This window comes from Schistocerca nitens, chromosome 5 (genome assembly GCF_023898315.1).
Source record: "Schistocerca nitens isolate TAMUIC-IGC-003100 chromosome 5, iqSchNite1.1, whole genome shotgun sequence".
Taxonomy (NCBI): domain Eukaryota; kingdom Metazoa; phylum Arthropoda; class Insecta; order Orthoptera; family Acrididae; genus Schistocerca; species Schistocerca nitens.
The window spans coordinates 555,018,852-555,040,867 of record NC_064618.1 but is presented as its reverse complement, the minus strand read 5'-3'; the positions used below and the strand labels follow the sequence as shown (position 1 = coordinate 555,040,867).

The window sequence follows — 22,016 nt, the reverse complement described above, 5'->3', positions numbered from 1 at the left end:
CATGTGCTGTTTCCGTGTGCTCAGTCATAAACCACCTGTGCCTGCCATGTGTTGTGTCTATCCCCATGCACATCTCTATGCGTTTCAGACTTTCTGGTTCCCCATAGTGGACCCACATGTCAAGTTTGAATTTTTTCTTGTGGGGTTCTGTCCTCTAGCTTGTTATCAAGGAACCTTTAGCCCATAGAGTACCTTGTGCTGACAGTGTTTTCAGAAGTGTTGTCACGCCTGTGCAGATGCTAAAGTGGTGACAAAGAACATTCTTACATGAGTGAGGCTTCTATTTTTTTGCCCCCTTTCAAAGTGCTAATTCTGGGCCACGAGCAGACTGCAGGGGTTGCTAAACCAGAAAGTGGACGCCACATGCTGGTTTCAATGAGTCTACAGAAAGGTGGGAAAATTACCTACGTCAGTTCTTGCTGCACTGCCTGGCAAGGTGTATTGTTGACCCAGTTGACAAATGCATCTTGTTAATGTCCAGCAGTGTGAAATTGTATAAAATTGTACAAAATTTGAAGCACACCACTCAGTCTGAGTAACTCCCTTAGATGAACTCTGTCAGATGCTTATGTTGTAGTTTGGACATCAAACCCATGTGATGATGGTATGGTTGAGTTTCATGAGGAGCCAAGCACCCTGGCAGTCGTATGCGGCTTGGAACACTGATGCAGGTTCTCTCATGCAAGTGTGGTTTTGAGTATCCCATAAGTGCTACCTCATAGGTCCAAACTAGGGTGTTTACCTTGTCTGATCCTTCTGTAGCCGACGTTGCTCAGATCGTAGAATTGCATGAGCTTACAGTGGTGGCAAGGGACATCCTTTCTGACAATTGGTAGATGGTGCAATTAGATATACATGGTAAACAACCCCCGGTACCCCATGGGGCTACTCAGGCAGCCTCCCACACTTCAGGTCACCATATTTTGACACCATTGATGATTCTGACACAGTGACATTGCAGTGCTATTCGTTGCCTGTTGAGCTCTGTGGATCTGCATAGCTCTTGGCATCATAATCCCTGCCTGCGGTGTCTTTTGGGTCTTCAGCTTACTCTCCTTCCACTGAAAGGTTAAACCAGCAATCCTGCTCCTGTTTTCTCTTGGTACATATTTGACATGATTGCCTGCATGTGGAGGCTGTGTGGGGGGTATGCCATCAGGAGGGTAATTTAGCAACTGTTTGTGACAGTTAGCAAGCTGTGGATTGGCCCTTGAATGTGCCTTTGTTTTCACTGGACTCTGGAGCTATTTCTAGCACCCCACATGGATCGCCCCAGCACATTTTACTGATCTTGGTTGTGGATAGGCATCTGGTTGAATTTTGAATACACAGGAGTGACAGTCAGCCTCATCAATGTACAAGGAGAGGTCACCAGGGGTGAGATAGACGTTTTGAAACCATCAATATTATTGTGTAGGTTAGGGTCCCAGTTCTCACCCTGCAGCCATTCACCCTGGGGGGTCCCATTTCCAAGTAACTGACAAAAAAAGTATTGTAATTTTTCATTATGTTCTACACTCTTAATACTGACAGTAATACTGACGTTCAGTGGCGTCTTAGCGTAGTGGCTAGCATACAAGACTGATGTGCAAAAGGTTAAGGGTTCAAGTATTGTCAGCTACTTTAATTTTTTCATTTTTAAATAGTTACTGAAATGGCTTTGATCATTATTTTTATTTGGTTAATTATTTTAAGTATAAATTTTAAAAATTTCTAATCCTTTGTTCCATCATTTTAATCGTCTTATTAAATTTTTCATTTAATTTTATTTTTTCCTCCTGTCATTCTCTTTTCATTTGCAATCTTTGTGCTTGCAATTTTAATTAGTTTTATTTATCTATCAGAATATTTAAACGCTTGAAAATGCTTATCTGTTGGTTCAAAAACAAAAGACAATATAATCTATTTGTATCGGCTGTGAAATGGTGTCCAAAATGCACTTTCCATTACATACAAAGTGTACATAGTTTGGATGGCAATCAGCATACAAACATTTGATACACAAATTCATTTTGCACTATGGATAAATGAAGGAGATGAAGGCCTAAATGAAAGAAGATACTATAAATAAGTGCGCAAAATTAGAAATAGCAATAATTAATGCAATAACATAGACATATAATAGAGGTAAACATTCCACATGGGAAAAATATATGTAAAAACAAAGACGATGTGACTTACCAAACAAAAGTGCTGGCAGGTCAATAGACACACAAACATACACACAAAATTCTAGCTTTCGCAACCAACGGTTGCCTCGTCAGGAAAGAGGGAAGGAGAGGGAAAGACGAAAGGATGTGGGTTTTAAGGGAGAGGGTAAGGAGTCATTCCAATCCCAGGAGTGGAAAGACTTACCTTAGGGGGAAAAAAGGACGGGTATACACCCGCTCGCGCGCGCGCGCGCGCGCGCGCACACACACACACACACACACACACACGCACACACACACACACGCACACACACGCACACACGCACACACGCGCACACACGCACACACGCGCACACACACACACACGCGCACACACACACACACACGCGCACACACACACACACACACACACACACACACACACACACACACACACACAAGCAGACATATTCAATGGGTGGAGGAGCTGTTGATGAAGTTGTCAGGTTTCAGAATTTTTTACATATCTCCATTTGCCATTGGATACAGCTTCTTAGATTTTTTGGTACTCCCCTTTGGGCTGTATCAGTTAATTGCTTGCCTTTTGGAATTGCATCTGCACTGGGAATTTATAAATTATATTGAAGGCAGCAGAGGATCAAGTAGGTAAAAAGACGAGGGCTAGTAGAAATCCTTGGGTAACAGAAGAAATATTGAATTTAATTGATGAAAGGAGAAAATATAAAAATGCAGTAAATGAAGCAGGCAAAAAGGAATACAAACGTCTCAAAAATGAGATCGACAGGAAGTGCAAAATGGCTAAGCAGGGATGGCTAGAGGACAAATGTAAGGATGTAGAGGCTTATCTCACTAGGGGTAAGATAGATACTGCCTACAGGAAAATTAAAGAGACCTTTGGAGATAAGAGAACCACTTGTATGAACATCAAGAGCTCAGATGGAAACCCAGTTCTAAGCAAAGAAGGGAAAGCAGAAAGGTGGAAGGAGTATATAGAGGGTCTATACAAGGGCCATGTACTTGAGGACAATATTATGGAAATGGAAGAGGATGTAGATGAAGATGTAATGGGAGATACGATACTGCGTGAAGAATTTGACAGAGCACTGAAAGACCTGAGTCGAAACAAGGCCCCCGGAGTAGACAACATTCCATTGGAACTACTGACGGCTTTGGGAGAGCCAGCCCTGACGAAACTCTACCATCTGGTAAGCAAGATGTATGAAACAGGCGAAATACCCTCAGACTTCAAGAAGAATATAATAATTCCAATTCCAAAGAAAGCAGGTGTTGACAGATGTGAGAATTACCGGACAATCAGTTTGATAAGCCACAGCTGCAAAATACTAACACGAATTCTTTACAGACGAATGGAAAAACTAGTAGAAGCCGACCTCGGGGAAGATCAGTTTGGATTCCGTAGAAATACTGGAACACGTGAGGCAATACTGACCTTACGACTTATCTTAGAAGAAAGATTAAGGAAAGGCAAACCTACGTTTCTAGCATTTGTAGACTTAGAGAAAGCTTTTGACAATGTTGACTGGAATACTCTCTTTCAAATTCTAAAGGTGGCAGGGGTAAAATACAGGGAGCGAAAGGCTATTTACAATTTGTACAGAAACCAGATGGCGGTTATAAGAGTCGAGGGGCATGAAAGGGAAGCAGTGGTTGGGAAGGGAGTAAGACAGGGTTGTAGCCTCTCCCCGATGTTATTCAATCTGTATATTGAGCAAGCAGTAAAGGAAACAAAAGAAAAATTCGGAGTAGGTATTAAAATCCATGGAGAAGAAATAAAAACTTTGAGGTTCGCCGATGACATTGTAATTCTGTCAGAGACAGCAAAGGACTTGGAAGAGCAGTTGAACGGAATGGACAGTGTCTTGAAAGGAGGGTATAAGATGAACATCAACAAAAGCAAAACGAGGATAATGGAATGTAGTCGAATTAAGTCGGGTGATGTCGAAGGTATTAGATTAGGAAATGAGACACTTAAAGTAGTAAAGGAGTTTTGCTATTTGGGGAGCAAAATAACTGATGATGGACGAAGTAGAGAGGATATAAAATGTAGACTGGCAATGGCAAGGAAAGCGTTTCTGAAGAAGAGAAATTTGTTAACATCGAGTATAGATTTAAGTGTCAGGAAGTCTTTTCTGAAAGTATTTGTATGGAGTGTAGCCATGTATGGAAGTGAAACATGGACGATAAATAGTTTGGACAAGAAGAGAATAGAAGCTTTCGAAATGTGGTGCTACAGAAGAATGCTGAAGATTAGATGGGTAGATCACATAACTAATGAGGAGGTACTGAATAGGATTGGGGAGAAGAGGAGTTTGTGGCACAACTTGACCAGAAGAAGGGATCGGTTGGTAGGACATGTTCTGAGGCATCAAGGGATCACCAATTTAGTATTGGAGGGCAGCGTGGAGGGTAAAAATCGTAGGGGGAGACCAAGACATGCATACACTAAGCAGATTCAGAAGGATGTAGGTTGCAGTAGGTACTGGGAGATGAAGAAGCTTGCACAGGATAGAGTAGCATGGAGAGCTGCATCAAACCAGTCTCAGGACTGAAGACCACAACAACAACAACTTTGGGCTGTATCAGTTAATTGCTTGCCTTTTGGAATTGCATCTGCACTGGGAATTTATAAATTATATTTGGAGCAGTTGATTCAAGGCATTCCCTGTTGCGTAATTTACATTGATGACATCTGGGTTATGGGCTGTACATGCGAGGATCATTTACGAAACCTACAGATGGTTTTCCAACACCTTCTTGGGAATGGCCTTCATTGCAAGCTGGAAATGTGCAGTTTTTTCTTCCCATAGGTGCATTTTTAGGGACACGTGCAGAGCGGAGATGTCCTTGTCCCTGCGGATGAACACAACAAAGCATTGTCAACTTGCCAGTGTCCAAGAACATGAAAGAGCTCCAGTCCTTTTAGGCCACCCTCCTAAGCAACTTTGGTGAAAAGACATGCCCTGTCTTTCTTCTTTTAAGCCTGGTAAGGCTTTAACCATGGACTGTGAGACTTCGCAGTATGGCATTGGTGCAGTTCTGTCCTACCAGAACCTGGATGCCACTAAGCATCCCATTACTAATACATCCAAGATACTTTCCATGGTGCACCATGATTATTCACAGGTGCAAAGGAAGCACTGGCTATTGTTTCAGAATTAAAATGTTTCACGTTTTCTTGTTTGGAGCAAGGTTCCTCCTCATCACTGACCACAAGCCGCTGGTTTCCTTATGTGGCCCTCATACCAAGCTTCCAGATAGGCCTATACACCAACTGCAGAGATAGGCCTTCTTTCTCAGTAATCATTGATGTAATATTCTTTACTGCTCCACCACCCAGCATGCAAATGCTGATGAGCTTTCATGGTGGAGCCCGATCCAGATTTCAGTCGACAGGGGGCTCTTGTGTTATATTGGATGCTACCTTGCAGCAAACCTTGTCAGATTTTCCTTTGACAGTGCAAGAAGTTCCAGCCGCTGACCTGCTTTTCCAGAAAACTGGTTTAGCTGTCCAAGGGGGTTGGCTGGACTGCATCTCTTTGGGTGCAGATCCGACATGGGATACGTTTTGTCTCCTATGTGATCAATTCTACATTGTCCATTGGGTGTCCTCATGCTGGCTACAGAAGAGCAGTGATTGTCCCCCTAGCATTGCGCCCTTCCATACTCCAGTTTCTGCATGCATTGCATCGGTGTACGACCTTAGTGTGACATCGTGTCTACTGGTTGGCATTCAATCACAACATCAAACATTTAGTGTGAGCATGCACTGTTGTGCTAATTTTCCTGTTGGCTGGTACTAGAGCACCCTTGTGACATAGTACACATTGATGTTACTCGTCCATTTCTGGTCAGCTTGGGTTTGTTAGTGGTCGATGCTTTGTCAAATTTCCCCTTACATAGTCAAGCTGTTCTCCACATCATCAGCTGTCACTCTTCCCGCACTGTTAGTCAGTTTTGCCACTGAAGGATTCTCCAGGACCTTCGTGTCCAATAACGGTCAGCAATTTGTGTCACTGGAGTTTGAAGACTTTTGCATTCGTATTGGATTCAGCATCTGACTACTGCCATATTTCACCCTGCTTCTAAATTCGATATGGAGCACTTTGTGCATATATTCAAGACACAAATGAAGAAATCCATGTCTGCTTCTTCTCATGACAATACATTGTCGAGCTTTCTGGCTACATAGCAGGTGATGCTGATGAGTTGGTGCAGTCTGCCACAACATTTGCATGGGCGCTAGCCACAGGATCCCCTAGATTTGTTGCATCTTGAGTCACATGCCCCAGACCACTGTAACCTGCCACATTTTCCCCATGGAGCAGCCATTTGGTCCTGGTCTTTCGGCCAGCAGTAGGGTTGGCTATTGTGTGTTGTGGTGGGCAGAACAGGTCGGCAGCATTTTTGGCAGATGTTGGTCATAAGCAGCTGAGATGTCATGTGAATCAGTTGTGCCTGCACCCTGTTGGATCATCACCTCTGTGGTCTTCCAGTCAGCCAGGCGGCAGGGTTGGCCATGATGCTGTTCCAGGTGTGGGCTCCCCCTTGCAGTGGTGTACTTCCTTGTTGCCACCCCTTTTGTTCTCTGTGCCATCCTCCTCTTGCTTGCAGCCTCAGACCCCAGCAAGGCTCACTCCTGTGCATCCTGATGTGGAGCTTATGGACTTTGACTCCCCCCCCCCCCTCCACCCTCCTCCTCCTCCTCCTCCTCCTCCTCCTCTCAGGTGGATATGGTCTCGCCTCTGCCGCTGCCAATGGGCTGACTATTTCCTTTGCCTCCGCACCCTTCCACCCCTTTAGCAGAGCTGGCATTGTCTCCTTTCATGTCCAGTCTGCTGCCGAGGTCTCTGGCACTCTCTCTGGTTCTGTATTGGAGGTCATGGCCTAAGCTTGTCCATTTTTGGTCCCGCATGGCCTTTTCAGGGAGAAGGGACGTAGTATCCTCATCATCGAACATCACAGTAGAGGGAGATGAGCTGTCATGAGCTGTTTCTCAGCAGAATAGTATGGGCAGACCTGCTGATGGAAGTGTTTACCTTTGGGTGACAGTAAGCAGTGGTTTGCAGATCTAATGCACCACAGCAGATCTGAGCTTGTGCCTTGTGACTTGTGCCATTCCCTTATCCCTGTGGTGCATGAATTTCACTGCAGTGGACAACTTTTAATGGCCAATTCTCTGGCATTTTCAATCAGTCAAGAGGCTGAAAATGCATGCAGGACATAACACCAGTAGGGAGTGCCCACTACAGTGAACTTTGTGCATTTGCAGCCTCAGGACTGATTGAAAGTGCCAAAGAAACGACCATTAACAGCTGTCCACTGTAGTTGACGCTATGCGCCACAGGGTTATGCTCAGTCATCACTCACATATGCCTGCCATGTGTTGTGTTTATCCCTGTGGGTGTGAACTCTCTGCTTCTCCATACATTGACCCACATGGTGGTTTTTCATTTCCTCTTGCTGAGTTTTGTTCCTCAGCTTCTTGTCAAGCCACTGCCAGCCAATACAGTACCTTGTACTAGAAGTATTGTGTAGTGGCATAGTCATGCAAACTCAGATACTAAACATAGTATAATGAATTACACAGAAACTATGAGGTGTAGCACTAGCACATGGATAAATTAATCACAAAATTCAGTTCTGCCTGTTTAGCATTCAGAAGTATCCCTTACTTTGTTATTCACTCAACACTGTCCTATGGCTTAATCTTCTGGGGAATGATGAAAATTTCATTATGATGGGGCACTGAAATTCAATAACTGGAAAGGAAGAGAAATAAAAATAACAGGGGGACCTGCACTAGGGAAAAGGATGAAAGAAGATGCCAGCTTGTAGAATTTTGTACAGAGCTCAGTTTAATCATTGCAGACCTTTGGTTTAAGGATCATGAAAGAAGGTTGTATACATGGTAAAGAAATGATATTCATTGTGTGTAAAATACTTTTATTCAAATTCACAACTGGTTTCATGTCAACTGAAGATGCATCCACTGGTGATCTGTAGAAAAATTAATAAAGAAAAGAAATTTTTACCAAGAATTCATAACAATGGTCTGACAATATAAAAAGATACTGAAAAGTGGTATCATATAGCAATACTTGAAAAGCACTCAAAGAGGTTCTGTTTAACAACTCATTGCAGGAAGATAACTGCCTTAGAGCCACCCCCCATCATTCGTACCTAGTTATACACATGTAGCATGCGAAAGGCGGTAATCTATATTTACAATGAAGGGGATAGCGTAGAACCCATAGAAATAATACCTGAATAAAGGCCATGTGGAACAGAGTTGTAAACTAGTAATGCACCTAGACAATTCCAGTCATGAACCCAACAAATGAGAAGAGTCTTACTAAAACATCAAGGGTATTACCTTTACTTTTGAAATGTAGTACGTGCATACTCTTTCAAATGTGGCCAGTTTTGCACAAATGCGTGCTTAGTGCTGCATTTGAACTAGAATCATTCATGTGCTCCTCCTGTCTGACCTATGGTATATATTTAGCATTATAATCATCACAAATGATCCTGTATATCCCTTATTACTTAAAGTTATCTCATATTGCTGTCTCTCATTTTCTTCCCTAGGGAGACTGCAATACAAAATTACTTTAAGTAAGGTTCTCAAAGCTTCTCAAATTATCCTTTTGCATTTTTCCACTAATATTGTATTGTATTTGTGACAAAGGATATTTGTATAACCGTGTGGGCTTTATTAATAGTTTACATATTAATTGTCCACTTTCATTTCTTTTATAAATGGGGCTCATTCTTTTCTACTCTGTGTTATCTATTTTCTAAGTAGTGTAGCACATGTTCAGCCACCCTCCACCCTTCTCACCTTCTATAACAACATTTTTGTTTCTGTCACCTCTGATGCCACCTGTAAACATCTTTCGCATTACAGAGCTGTCAATACTAACTTGCCTGCGGCCACCCAACCCCCTTCCTGTTTGTGGCCTGTTCCTTTTTATTGGGTTCATACATTGAAATTGTCTAGGTGAGTTACTAGTCTACAGCTTTGTTTATTCCATAAGTTCTACACTATCCCCTTCATTTTAAATATGGGCTACTGCCTTTAGCACACTATTTTTTATAACTTGACATGAATGGTGGGGACTGTCCCTAAGTCAGTTACATTTCGGCTATGAGTTGTTAAATAGAATCTCTGTGAGCACTTTTCAGTTATTGCTATACAATACTATTTTTCAGTATCCCTTTATTCTTCAGACCATTGTGTGTAAAAAAATTTCTTTATTAATTTTTGTACAGATCACCAGAAGATGCATCTTCAATTGACATGAAACTGATTGTGACTATGAATAAAAGTATTTGACAGTCAGTGTAGATCACTTCATTCAGTGTGTGGAAATTTGGCTCTGGTTGCAGGAGACACTGAAAGGTTTCTAATTGATTATGTAATGATAAGGCAGAGATTTTGAAATCAGATTTTAATCTGCAAAATATTTGCAAGAGCGGATATAGATTCTGACCATAATTTATTGGTAATGAACCACAGGTTAAAACTGAAAAAGTAGATTCTGATCATAATTTATTGGTTATGAGCTGCAGATTAAAACTGAAAAAAAAAATTAAGAAGATGGAAACTAACTGAAAGAACAAGAGATTGTTGAGAGTTTCAAAGGAAGCAGTAAGGACCTATTGACTGAAACAGGGGAAAGGAATACAACAGAAGATGGAGGGGTAACTTGGCAAATGAAATAATGAAGGCAGCAGAGGATCGGCATCGACAATAAAGCATTGGGTAATACATGAGATATTGAAGTTTTGGTGACGGGAGAAAATTAAGCTGGTGAACAGAAGGCAGACTTGTAAAAATGCAATTGGCAGGAAGTGGAAAATGGCAAAGCAGGAATGGCTTACAGAAGAAATGCAAAACTGTAGAACCATGTATGACTGTGGGAAAGATATATTCCACATATAGGAAAAATGAGCAACTTTTGGAGAAAATTTGAAAGAGTGCACCTGGTGTAGACAACATTCCTTCAGAATTACTCCGAGCCTTCGGAAAACAAAGCACAACAAAACTATTTCACCTGGTATGCAAGCTGTATGAGACAGGTGAAATAATGTCAGACTTCAAGCACAATGTTATAATTCAAATTCTCTAGAAGAAAACTCAGTAGGCGTGAATATTACTAAACAATAATTCTAATAATTCATCATTGCAAAATACAGACATGAGGAAAGATCAGTTTGGATCCCAAATAAATGTATGAGAACATGGGCCTACACCAACACTAGAATTTTAATGCATTGACTGTGATGCACTCTTAGAAATTCTGAAATCATTCATATAAAATACTGAGAGCAAATTGTTGTTTACAACTTGTACAGAAACCAAAGTGCAGTTATAAGAGTCAAAATGCACAGAAGAGAGTGCAGTAGTTATTCAGGCTGTCTATTGAACAAGCAGTAAAGGAAACCAAGGAGAAATTTGGAAAGTGGAGCAAAGTTCAGGAAGAAAAAAATGCAAACTCTGAGGTTTGACCTTCCCTGCAAGGAGGTTGTGGGGCATATTCTGCACCCATACCTTTCCTCTCTCTGCTGCAGCCAGGTGGCAGTGGGTGATGGCATGCGTTCACTTCCAGCATCCCCTGCATAAAGTGCCAGGTTATATTGTGTGTACAGTAGATCAGGAAGCAAGATACTGAAATTAGTAGATCAGTAGATCGAGTGCTGCAGAATTAGAAGGGATATAAAATGAAGATTGGCAGTAAAAAGGAAAGCTTTCAAGAAAAGAGAAATATGTTAACACTGAATATCTATTTAGGTCTTAGGAAGTCTTTTTCTGTACGTATTTGTGTGGATTAGCTGTGCATGGAAGTGAGATGTGCTTGATAGGCAGTAAGCCTATAGACAAAACTAGAATAGAAGGTTTTGAAATGTCATGTTCCACAAGAATTCTGAAGATTTGTTTGATAGGTTGGATAATTAATGAAGAAGTACTGCATCAAATTAAAGAGAAGAGAGAGGTGTGTCACAACTTTACTAAAAGGAAGAACTGGTTGACAGGATATATCATGATTAAGGTGGCTGTAGCCCTTGGATAAGTTAAACAAGAATCTTGAAGCATCAAGGAATAGTCAATTCAGTAATGGAGGAAAATGTGTCGGGGTTAAAAACTGTAGAGTAAGACAAAGACTTGAATACAGTTAGCAAGTTCAAATGGATGTAGGTTGCAGTACTTAGACAGAGATGAAATGGCTCTCACAGGATAAGAGCTACTGCTGGTACTTTTGTAAAGTATACTAACAAGAAGTTATGACTAGTATTAATGTATTAACAGAATTTACTTCCCTGAATCTGAATGTTTTGATAAAATGTTAGAGGAGTGGCTAATGAAGTATTCTTTCTTTTTGTTTTTTTAATATTCAGTTTCCTGCCTGATGTTCAGTGGCAACCTATTATAGAATGTTGCACCAAAGAGAATGATTTATAATCTGCATGGATATTATTTTTATTTCTATTACTGCACTTATGAATTGCAGAGTTCATGCTAAATTAATTATTGTTGTTAACCACAAATACCATTACAGAGAATGTGCATAGGTACGAATAAGTGTAAGAGTCCCTCAACTGCATGTAGGAACACTTTTAATGCCCTTCACATTGATAGCAACATTTACCGGCTTATCAAAATGAACAGGCATCTTGTGGGTATGGCCCATATGGTCTAGTAAATATTTCTGCTTCTTAATTTGATTATATGATGCTGATGCAATTATTATTTTGCCAAATGCTGCAGGAAGTCAGTGATATTGCATTGTGCTGTGTTGTAATGTAAGTCAAGACCTCTTTGTCATCCTCACGCACAAACCAGTACTTTCTTTGAACCCTGCAGTACATGCAGTAGAAAATTCCTCTTTATCCCCAGTGCTTTTCAAGTAATCAGGAAACCATCGCATTTCTGTTACACCGTGTTGAACAACCTGCTGCTTCAATTAATGAAACCTTCCCTGCTTGAGCCCTCTGAAAATTTAGTGTGTAGAAGCAGCATTCTTTTATTTATTCTTCATTTGATGCCCCTACAAATATTTGCTTCTATGAAAAGACATTTTCTTCTTGCTCCACAGTTGTTTGTAGCTTCTGCTTAAAATTAGCGTTGTATTGTGTGAGTGAACTGATTGTGAACCATGAAATTGTAAATACAGATTTCTCAAGAGTGTCATGGCATCCCTTATCAGTTGCTACAATTTACATTTTGCACAATTCTGATAATAAAAGCAAACAGTGGCAGAACACTTTGTCCTCTTGCCTCCCTGCAACAGAATCATCAGAAATCATACCACGTTGGGTTAAAAGTGAACTCCACTTTTTGTTGGCGAACTTGAAAATCAGCATTGCTGTAGAGGAGTAGAAACATTAGCACCATTTTTTAAGCTTGTTTTTCATTTGTTGTGCCTTAATACAAGTGTTCTGTGTGAACATATTTCTGTTATCATTAACTTGCCTCATGTAGAAATTAATACTATTACTTGTCCATTTGCAAAATCAGTTTAATTTCGATTACAATTCGGTGCAGGCAAAGTACAGTTTAAGTGTGGTAGATGCTCATAAAAAGCAAAGTACACTGGATACATTCCCACTGGTGTCAACATGATGAAATTTGCTTCCTGCTTGTGATTCCCCTCCACACATAAGTCCTAGTGTCCATCCAAGTAGGTGACACTCTTCACGCTCTCACCCTTCTGAATTCTTAAAGTTAAATCTGCGTGTGATCTCATTTGCCAAAGCTTTATCTGCAAATGTAAGTCAGTCCCTACAATAAGCTATTACACAATGTAAAAACATTTGGGTGCTGATGACCACGCTGTTTAGTGCCCGTAAACCTCAAACACACACACACACCCACACGTAAAAACATTGAGTGCAGCAAAAGCAAATTTAATTCTCAAATGTAAGATGACCCTGTATTTTTTTAATCATAAATTTGGAAAGAACCTTGTCTTATATTTAAACAGTGGAAAATCTGGGATGGAATAATGATTATATTATGAAAATATATGAAGATAGTAACTGTTCTCGAAAGAACCGATACCATTGATGACCGTGCAGCTTCTCTAGAATAAATGATAATTAATTGAAACCCTCAGCTGCTGACAGGTGTTGTTGAAATACCTCGATGGGGACAGCTGAAAATGTGAGCCCTGACCGGGACTCAAACCCGGGATCTCCTGCTTACATGGCAGATGCTCTATCCATCTGAGCCACTGAGGACACAGATGAATAGCGTGACTGCAGGGACTTATCCCTTGCACGCTCCCCGTGAGACCCACATTCCCAACTGTCCACAATCTACATACGTAATGTACCTAATAGATATTTGCCCATCCACTCATCATCAATGGTATCTGTTCTTTCGAGAACAGTTACTATCTTCATATATAGTTAAAGGCTACCTGGCCATGATCTTCGTCTGTGCGAATGTGCACAGGTTGCCCGAACTCTTACGGGAATCGTCACCTTAGTGGGTGCGAGTAATGAGTGGATGGGCAAATATCTATTAGATACATTACGCATGTAAATTGTGGACAGCTGTAAATGTCTCTGACTCATTGTAAATGCTTCTATTTGTCCATCATGGTCAGATAAACTATTAATTTAGAAATAAACTATTAATTTATAAACAAATTATCAATCACTGTTGCACTATTTTTGTCCCTGTTGAGGGTCCCTAGGTGCCCTTGATCAGAATTATTAGATATGAAATCAGTAGTGAAAACTCCTCATACAATCACTTCTCAGTTATTTCTGCTAGCCTTTTTAGTAGTCTCTCTACATTGAGGACCTGTAGATTGTCAGAACTGTTGTCTTGTAAGTTTCCAAATAGGCTCTACTTTTATAATGCACCAGAATATTTGGGCTCATGGTTGTAATTTCTATTTAACATTAATGTTTGTGTTTGAAAGGTGTTACTTTGTCATTATATTGGCAGCTGATAGTATTCTGTCTAAAGTTGCAAAATTGTTTATTACAGAGCATTAAATAAAATATGAGCCAAATAGAGCAAAAGGCACAGCAGTAGCATGTTTTAAAATAGCTGTTGTTTTCCTAATAAACATATAGCTGTGTAAAGTAATCTACAAGTAATTCCCATAGTTATCACTGTAAATTGATTAGCGTGTCACAAAAGTGTTGTATGCTTTACAGAGGGAGCCTACAGTGGCTGCTTCTGCTTGTTAACGTGTAACATCATTCACTCCTCATTTATGAACGCTTTCCATCATTACAGGATTTAATTTATTTTAGTTTTAGTTAGTTAAATATTTCATGGGTCACATGGTGTAATATAATGTAATAACTTGGAACAAGCCAAATTACAGAATGTTACCTAATTGGTAATGAAATATGATGCATGCTGTCCACATAACAGAAAACAGTATTTCATTTAAAAACAAAAGTAAACATGTAACACTTCCTTGTTAAATCTACTGAATGTTTCTAAACAAAAAATTCTTCTATGGAATAGAATGAGTTACCCTGAACGAACTTTTTCAGCTTGCTTTCAAATTTAGCTTTGCCATCTGTCAGGCATTTAATATCATTTGGCAGATGATGAAAGATTGTGGTAACATCTTTATTTACACCTTTTAATGAAGGTATTTTTGTCTTCTCGTATTGTAACATGGATGTTGTTATTCCTTCTGAACAAACTGAATTATATACAACAAATTTCATGAGAGATAATATTTACTGTTGTGCTTAATTAAAATAACGTATCTCCCTTAAGAATTTATACAAAAAGTGTGAGCACAATATGTTGATTCTTGTGCAATGAAGACTTTCTTTTGAAAGTTGAGTTACTGCAGAATACATTTCCAAGCAATGTAATGTTGCTGAGTAAAAGTGGCTAAACAGAGTTATTTAAGAAACTGTAAAATATTTTTTTCTTCCTCCCCCTCCCCCTTTCGATTTATAATTTCATCAGTATGTACACCTAACCCTTTTTAAATCCTGCCTTCTTTACCTACTCGAAATTATATGTCAAATTTGCCAAAGCTGTTGTGCCCTTGATGTGCAGAATTGAATATACTGTTTTCTTAAAATCAAGAGAGAGAGGGGTCATTTGTAGAAGAACAATTAATAGTTATTTTATACACGTTATTTACGGTTTTCTGTATTGGGATTGATTATGGTACATGTCATTCAAAAAAGAATTAAATTATTTCATGTGTGTTAAATGAAAGATCTATAATATGTACGAGAGGGCCACATTGATGATTTCCCCCAATCAGAGAAATATCTGCTATGTAACGGTCCACTACAAATGGCAGCAGAATATAAATTAAAATTCAGTAAATTTGTATTTTGCCGTGGTGATTTTTGAAGCATATTACTTGCTTGAAATAAACTGTAGCAGAGGATCACACTCCATTTCAATAATGGATCAGTGATAATCATTTCATTGCAGACAGATAGGCTGAAAATTCATATGTTTATGACCTCTATTCATGCCCTCTAACAAATAATAAAGACTTCAATATAATAGAGGGAAACATTCCACGTGGGAAAAATATATCTAAAAACACAGATGATGTGACTTACCGAACGAAAGTGCTGGCAGGTCGATAGACACACAAACAAACACAAACATACACACAAAATTCAAGCTTTCGCAACAAACTGTTGCCTCATCAGGAAAGAGGGAAGGAGAGGGAAAGACGAAAGGATGTGGGTTTTAAGGGAGAGGGTAAGGAGTCATTCCAATCCCGGGAGCGGAAAGACTTACCTTAGGGAGAAAAAAGGACAGGTATACACTTAAAACCCACATCCTTTCATCTTTCCCTCTCCTTCCCTCTTTCCTGATGAGGCAACAGTTTGTTGCGAAAGCTTGAATTTCGTGTGTATGTTTGTGTTTGTTTGTGAGTCTATCGACCTGACAGCACTTTCGTTCGGTAAGTCACATCATCTGTGTTTTTAGGTATAAATAATAAAGACTGTTTTATATGCATTTTGACACTATATTTCCTCTTAAAAGTGAAATGTACTTTTAACAATATGTACATGATCTAGGAATTTACAACACAGACACTTTAGTACTAAACTTCAGTTAAAAAGGACTTGACTTGCTGAGCTCTTCTGCCATGCTGTAAGTAGAATCATAACAATTACAGTTGTATAAACTATTGCCCTACCCCCCACACACGCACACGCACGCACACACGCACGCACGCACGCACACACACACACACACACACACACACACACACACACACACACACAAGAGGGACAGCAGCCTTTTCAATAGTTGCAGGGGCAACAGTCTGGATGATTGGCTGATCTGGCCTTGTAACATTAACCAAAATGGCCTTGCTGTGCTGGAACTAAGAAGGGCTGAAAGCAAGGGGAAATTTTCCCAAGGGTATGCAGCTTTACAGTATGATTAAATGATGATGGCATCCTCTTGAGTCAAATATTCTGGAGATAAAATAGTACCCCATTTGGATCTCCAGGCAGGGACCTCTCATGAGGAAGTCATTATCCGGAGAAAGAAAACTGGCATTCTGTGGATTGGAGCATGGAACATCAGGTCCCTTAATTGAGTAGGTAGGTTAAAAAATTTAAAAAGGGGAATGGACAGGTTAAAGTTACATTTAGTGGGAATTAGTGAAGTTTGGTGGCAGGAGGAACAAGGTTTCTGCTTAGTGACTACAGGCTTATAAACACAAAATCAAATAGGGGTAGTGCTGGAGTAGGTTTAATAATGAATAAAAAAATAGGAGCACAGGTAAGCTACTACGAACAGCATTATTGTAGCCAAGATAGACACAAAGCCCATGCCTACCACAGTATTAAGCCACCTGGTTGAATTTTGCACAGAGCATAATTTAATCAGAGCTAACACTTGGTTTAAGAATCATGAAAGAAGGTTGTATACATGTAAGAGGCCTGGAGACACTGGAAGGTTTCAGATGGATTATATAATGGTAAGACAGAGATTCAGGAACCAGGTTTTAAACTGTAAGTCATTTCCAGACCACAATTTATTGGTTATGAACTGTAGATTAAAACTGAAGAAACTGCAAAAAGGTAGGAATTTAAGGAGATAGGACCTAGATATACTGAAAGAACCAGAGGTTGTCATGAGTTTCAGAGAGAGTATTACGGAACAACTGACAAGAACGAGAGATGGAACAACTGACAAGAACGAGAGAAAGAAATACAGTAGAAGAAGAGTGGATAGCTTTGAGAGACGAAATAGCAAAGGCAGCAGAGGATCAAGTAGGTAAAAAGTTGAGAGCTAATAGAGATCCTTGGGTAACAGAAGATATATTGAATTTAATTGATGAAAGGAGAAAATATAAAAATACAGTAAGTAAAGCAGGTGAAAAGGAATACAAACGTCTCAAAAATGAGGTCGACAGGAAGAGGAAAATGGCTAATTAGGTATGGCTAGAGAACAAATGTAAGGATGTATAGAGACATATATCACTAGGGGTGACATAGATACTGCCTGCAGGAAAGTTAGAGACCGTTGGAGAAAAGAGAACCACCTGTATGAATATCAAGAGCTCAGATGGAAAATGTGTTCTAAGCAAAGAAGGGAATGCAGAAAGGTGGAAGGAGTATATAGAGGGTCTATGCGTGAGCGATGTACTTGAGGACAATATAATGGAAATGAAAGAGGTTGTAGATGAAGATGAAATGGGAGATATGATACTGCGTGAAGAATTTGACAGAGAACTGAAAGACCTAAGTCAAAACAAGGCCCTGGGTATATACAACATTCAATTAGAACTACTGATAGCTTTGGGAGAGCCATCCATGACGAATTTCTACCATCTGGTGAGCAAGATGTATGAGACAGGCGAAATACCATGAGACTTTAAGAAGAATATAATAATTTCAGTTCCAAAGAAAGCAGGTGTTGACAGGTATGAAAATTACTAAACTGTCAGTTTAATTGGTCACGGCTGCAAAATACTAACACGAATTCTTCACAGACAAATGGAAAAACAGATAGAAGCTGACCTAAGGGAACATCAGTTTGGATTCTGTAGAAATGTAGGAACATGGGAGGCAATACTGACCCTGTGACTTACCTTATAAGATAGATTAAGGAAAGGCGAACCTACATTTCACTTAGAGAAAGCTTTTGACAATGTTGACTGGAATACTCTCTTTCAAATTCTGAAGGTGGCAGTGTAAAATACAGGGAGTGAAAAGCTATTTACAATTTGTACAGAAACCAGATGGCAGTTATGAGAACTGATGGGCATGAAAGGGAGGCAGTGACTGAGAAAGGAGTGAGACAGGGTTGTAGCCTAACAGTGATGCTATTCAATCTGAATATTGAGCAAGCAGTAAAGGAAACAAAAGAAAAATTTGGAGTAGGAATTAAAATCTAGGGAGAAGAAATAAAAACTTTGAGGTTTGCCAGTGACATTTTAGTTCTGTCAGAGAAAGCAAAGGACCTGGAAGAGCACTTGAACGGAATGGACAGTGTCTTGAAAGGAGGATATAAGATGAACATCAACAAAAGCAAAACGAGGCTTATGGAAAGTAGTCAAATTAAATCAGGTGATGCTGAGCGAATTGGATTAGGAAATGAGACACTTAAAGTAGTAAAGGAGTTTTGCTCTTTAGGGAGCAAAATAACTGATGGTGGTCGAAGTAGAGAGGATATAAAATGTAGACTGGCTATGGCAAGGAAAGCATTTCTGAAGAAGAGGAGTTTGTTAACATCAAGTATACATTTAAGTGTCAGGAAGTCTTTTCTGAAAGTATTTGTGTGGATTGTAGCCATGTATGGGAGTGAAACATGGACGATAAATAGTTTAGACAAAAAGAAAATAGAAGCTTTTGAAATGTGGTGCTACAGAAGAATGCTGAAGATTAGGTGGGTAGATCACACAACTAATGACGAGGTACTGAATAGAATTGAGAAGAGGAATTTGTGGCACTACTTGACTAGAAGAAGGGATCGGTTGGTAGGACACGTTCTGAGGTATCAAGGGATCACCAGTTTAATATTGGAGGGAAGCACCGAGGGTAAAAATCTTAGAGGGAGACCAAGAGTTGAATACACTAAGCAGATTCAGAAGGATATAGGTTGCAGTAGTAACTCAGGGGTGAAGAAGCTTGCACGGGATAGAGTAGTATGGAGAGCTGCATCAAACCAGTCTCTGGACTGAAGATGACAACAACAACAACAACACCAACAACAACAACAACAACAACAACAATAAACTATTGTTGAAATGTATACAAAATTAAGCCTAAAATTAAAAAATTGTGAATTTTCAAAAGTTTGAGTCCAATATAAGTTTTGCAAAAGGACAACAAATATTTGATGCAAGCAGAATTTTGCAGAAAGTTAGCTTTATATACAAATTGTAAAAAATGTCATTTTTATACAATTATGTCCAAATAACATTAACTTTTGTACTAATTACAAAATAATTTCAACTACATTATTGTCACAAGATCTCATGGAAGAGTTTTAAAGTTTAGTTTGACAAGTTTCTTATTTCTTTATGAGATATACTATAAAACAGAATTAACTGGTGCAACAATGAAATAATTGTACTTTTAAGTTTGGTAACAACTGTACATTCATACAACATTAAGTAACAAATGACTAAACATTAACCATAATTGCAAAACATTAGCACACTCACATTCGGATATCAACTGCTTCACTGTTGGGGTGTATTGACTGGTAAAGTAAGGAATCTGGTACTTACACGTGTCTACAGTTGATGAATTATGAAGTACACCTTTCTGAATTGTTTTTATTGAGTATAGAATGAGGCATCTTACGTATACTGTTAATTCCATAAAAGTCCAATTTTGCAACAAAATGTTGGAATTTACATTGTCAAATGCCTTGGATAAATCACAGAAAGAAGTCATTGGTGCTGTATTTTTTATTTAATCCTTATAAAATCCTGTGAGTGAATGGAAAGATAAGATATGAGTGGAGCAATCCCTCTGACCTCCAAATTGTGATATGCTAAGTTTATTATAATTATTAAGATGGAACACTATTCTAGAGTACATCACCCCTTCAAAAAAATTGAAAGTGATATCAGCAGTGAAACGGCTCAGTCATTATTAACATCATTCCTGTCATCTTTCTTATACATGGGAATAACAGTTGCATATTTTAATCTTTCTGAAAAAATTGATTTGATTTGGTGACACATGACATATTTCAAAGAGGCTAGTAGTTAATAAATGACAGCTCTTTGAAATTTTTTTGGAAAAGCCACAAACACTGTATCAGTTTTGTATTTTTGAGAATGTTTTTTACTTTTTTCATTTCATGTGGAGATGTGGCTAAGAGTGCGTTCTCAACATACTGCCTTGATTTTTCTTCTCAGCTTCTTGGCCTTATTGTCTCTTTATCATTTAAGAAGTGGCAATTAATAATACTTACTATCTGTGAACATTAATTAATAAGCTTTCCATTCAAATCAACAGAGATTTTATCTTATGCTGTGATCTATTCTTCTGTTTTTTTACCATATTTCATACAGATTTAATTCCATTATCGGAATGATTAAATGTGCGCATAATGTGCATACTTCTAGATTTTTTAATAACTTTTCTTGGTAAGATAGTTTAGTTTCTGTAGTATGCACATAAATCAGGATATTCACTTGTTCTTGTTAGCGTATACATTTACATTTTCCATTTCCCATCACTAATCCATGTTTTTTGCATGGCTTCTTAAGTCTTTTCTAATTAGTTCATAGAACACAGTGTGTGAAAAAATGGACTGATGACCTCAGTTGTTAAGTCCCATAGTGCTCAGAGCCATTTTGTGAAAAAATGAGTGAATGATGAGTATCATTATTCGTGATCTGTAAAAAATTGTTTCAGAATATTGTCAAGATTCATAAATACCCCTTATTTTCTTCTATTCATAGAAAAGTTTAAAAATGCCATATGTTAAAAGTTTCGTTGTAAGTGAACCAATTTATATTAAGTGTGAAATAATTCTTTTATTTTGATTCGATTCATGAATATTTATTTTTTACTATTTTTAAATATTTAAATGCAAAAGAAAGTGAAATATGGGTATTATGTTATTGTGGTGATTTGGGTTGTTTTAATAAAAGCTTTGTTTTATAATCAGTCACTCTTTCTTGAAAAGACTTTATGAACAAAATTTAAGACAGTGATTAAGAGTACTTACTATACCTGAACTATGATACTTGCTTATCTAGTTATTACTTTTACTGTTTTCTAACTGGTGTTAAATGTAAGTTGTTGGAGGAAGGAAAAATTTTTGCTTTGTAGTTATCTGTATATATGCCAACAGTATAAATGTAAATGTGTATGAAGTGGCTTTAACAGTGTCTTCCTTCTCTTTATTTGCAGGTCGTATACATTCGGGAATGAGTGTAGTGAAGAGGATAGGACTTGTAGAGACAGATAAAAATGACAGGCCAGTGGATGATGTAAAAATAACCAGAGGTGTTGTAAGATCACATTGATCTTGCTTAACTGAGTGATTGTATCACCCTATTTTGTAAAATAAATGTTTTATGAAACTCAATCTTTGAACTATAATAATTTACTGTGATAATAAATATACAAGTACTTACATGAATAATGAAGAAATTATGTGCGTGTAGTGGAGAGAGGATAAATAGGTTTCACTGGAAGTGCAGTGCATATGGAGATCCATTTCATTACCTAGTTAAATATATTTCATACTTGATAATAAGTATATTGCAACATCATAAGTGATACAAAGCAAATTACTGATGCTCAAGAGCATCTGGAGTTGCAGAGCAAGCTTGCCACATTTCTCATAGAACACATTCATAATCTTACACTTCATTTAAATCAATCAGACTTGAGCATTAT

The 22,016-nt window shown here is 38.7% G+C and overlaps 1 protein-coding gene across 1 annotated transcript in view; it reads left to right on the top strand.

Annotated features, from left to right (window-relative positions):
* The window catches only part of LOC126259179 (peptidyl-prolyl cis-trans isomerase-like 1), a 116,585-nt gene extending 94,883 nt beyond the window's left edge, over positions 1 to 21,702 (top strand). The window contains exon 5 of the mRNA XM_049955750.1: positions 21,525 to 21,702. Within this exon, the coding sequence (XP_049811707.1) occupies positions 21,525 to 21,640 (116 nt within the window). The 3' untranslated portion in view covers positions 21,641 to 21,702. The remainder of the gene's footprint in view (positions 1 to 21,524) is intronic.
* The last annotated feature ends 314 nt before the right edge of the window (positions 21,703 to 22,016 follow it).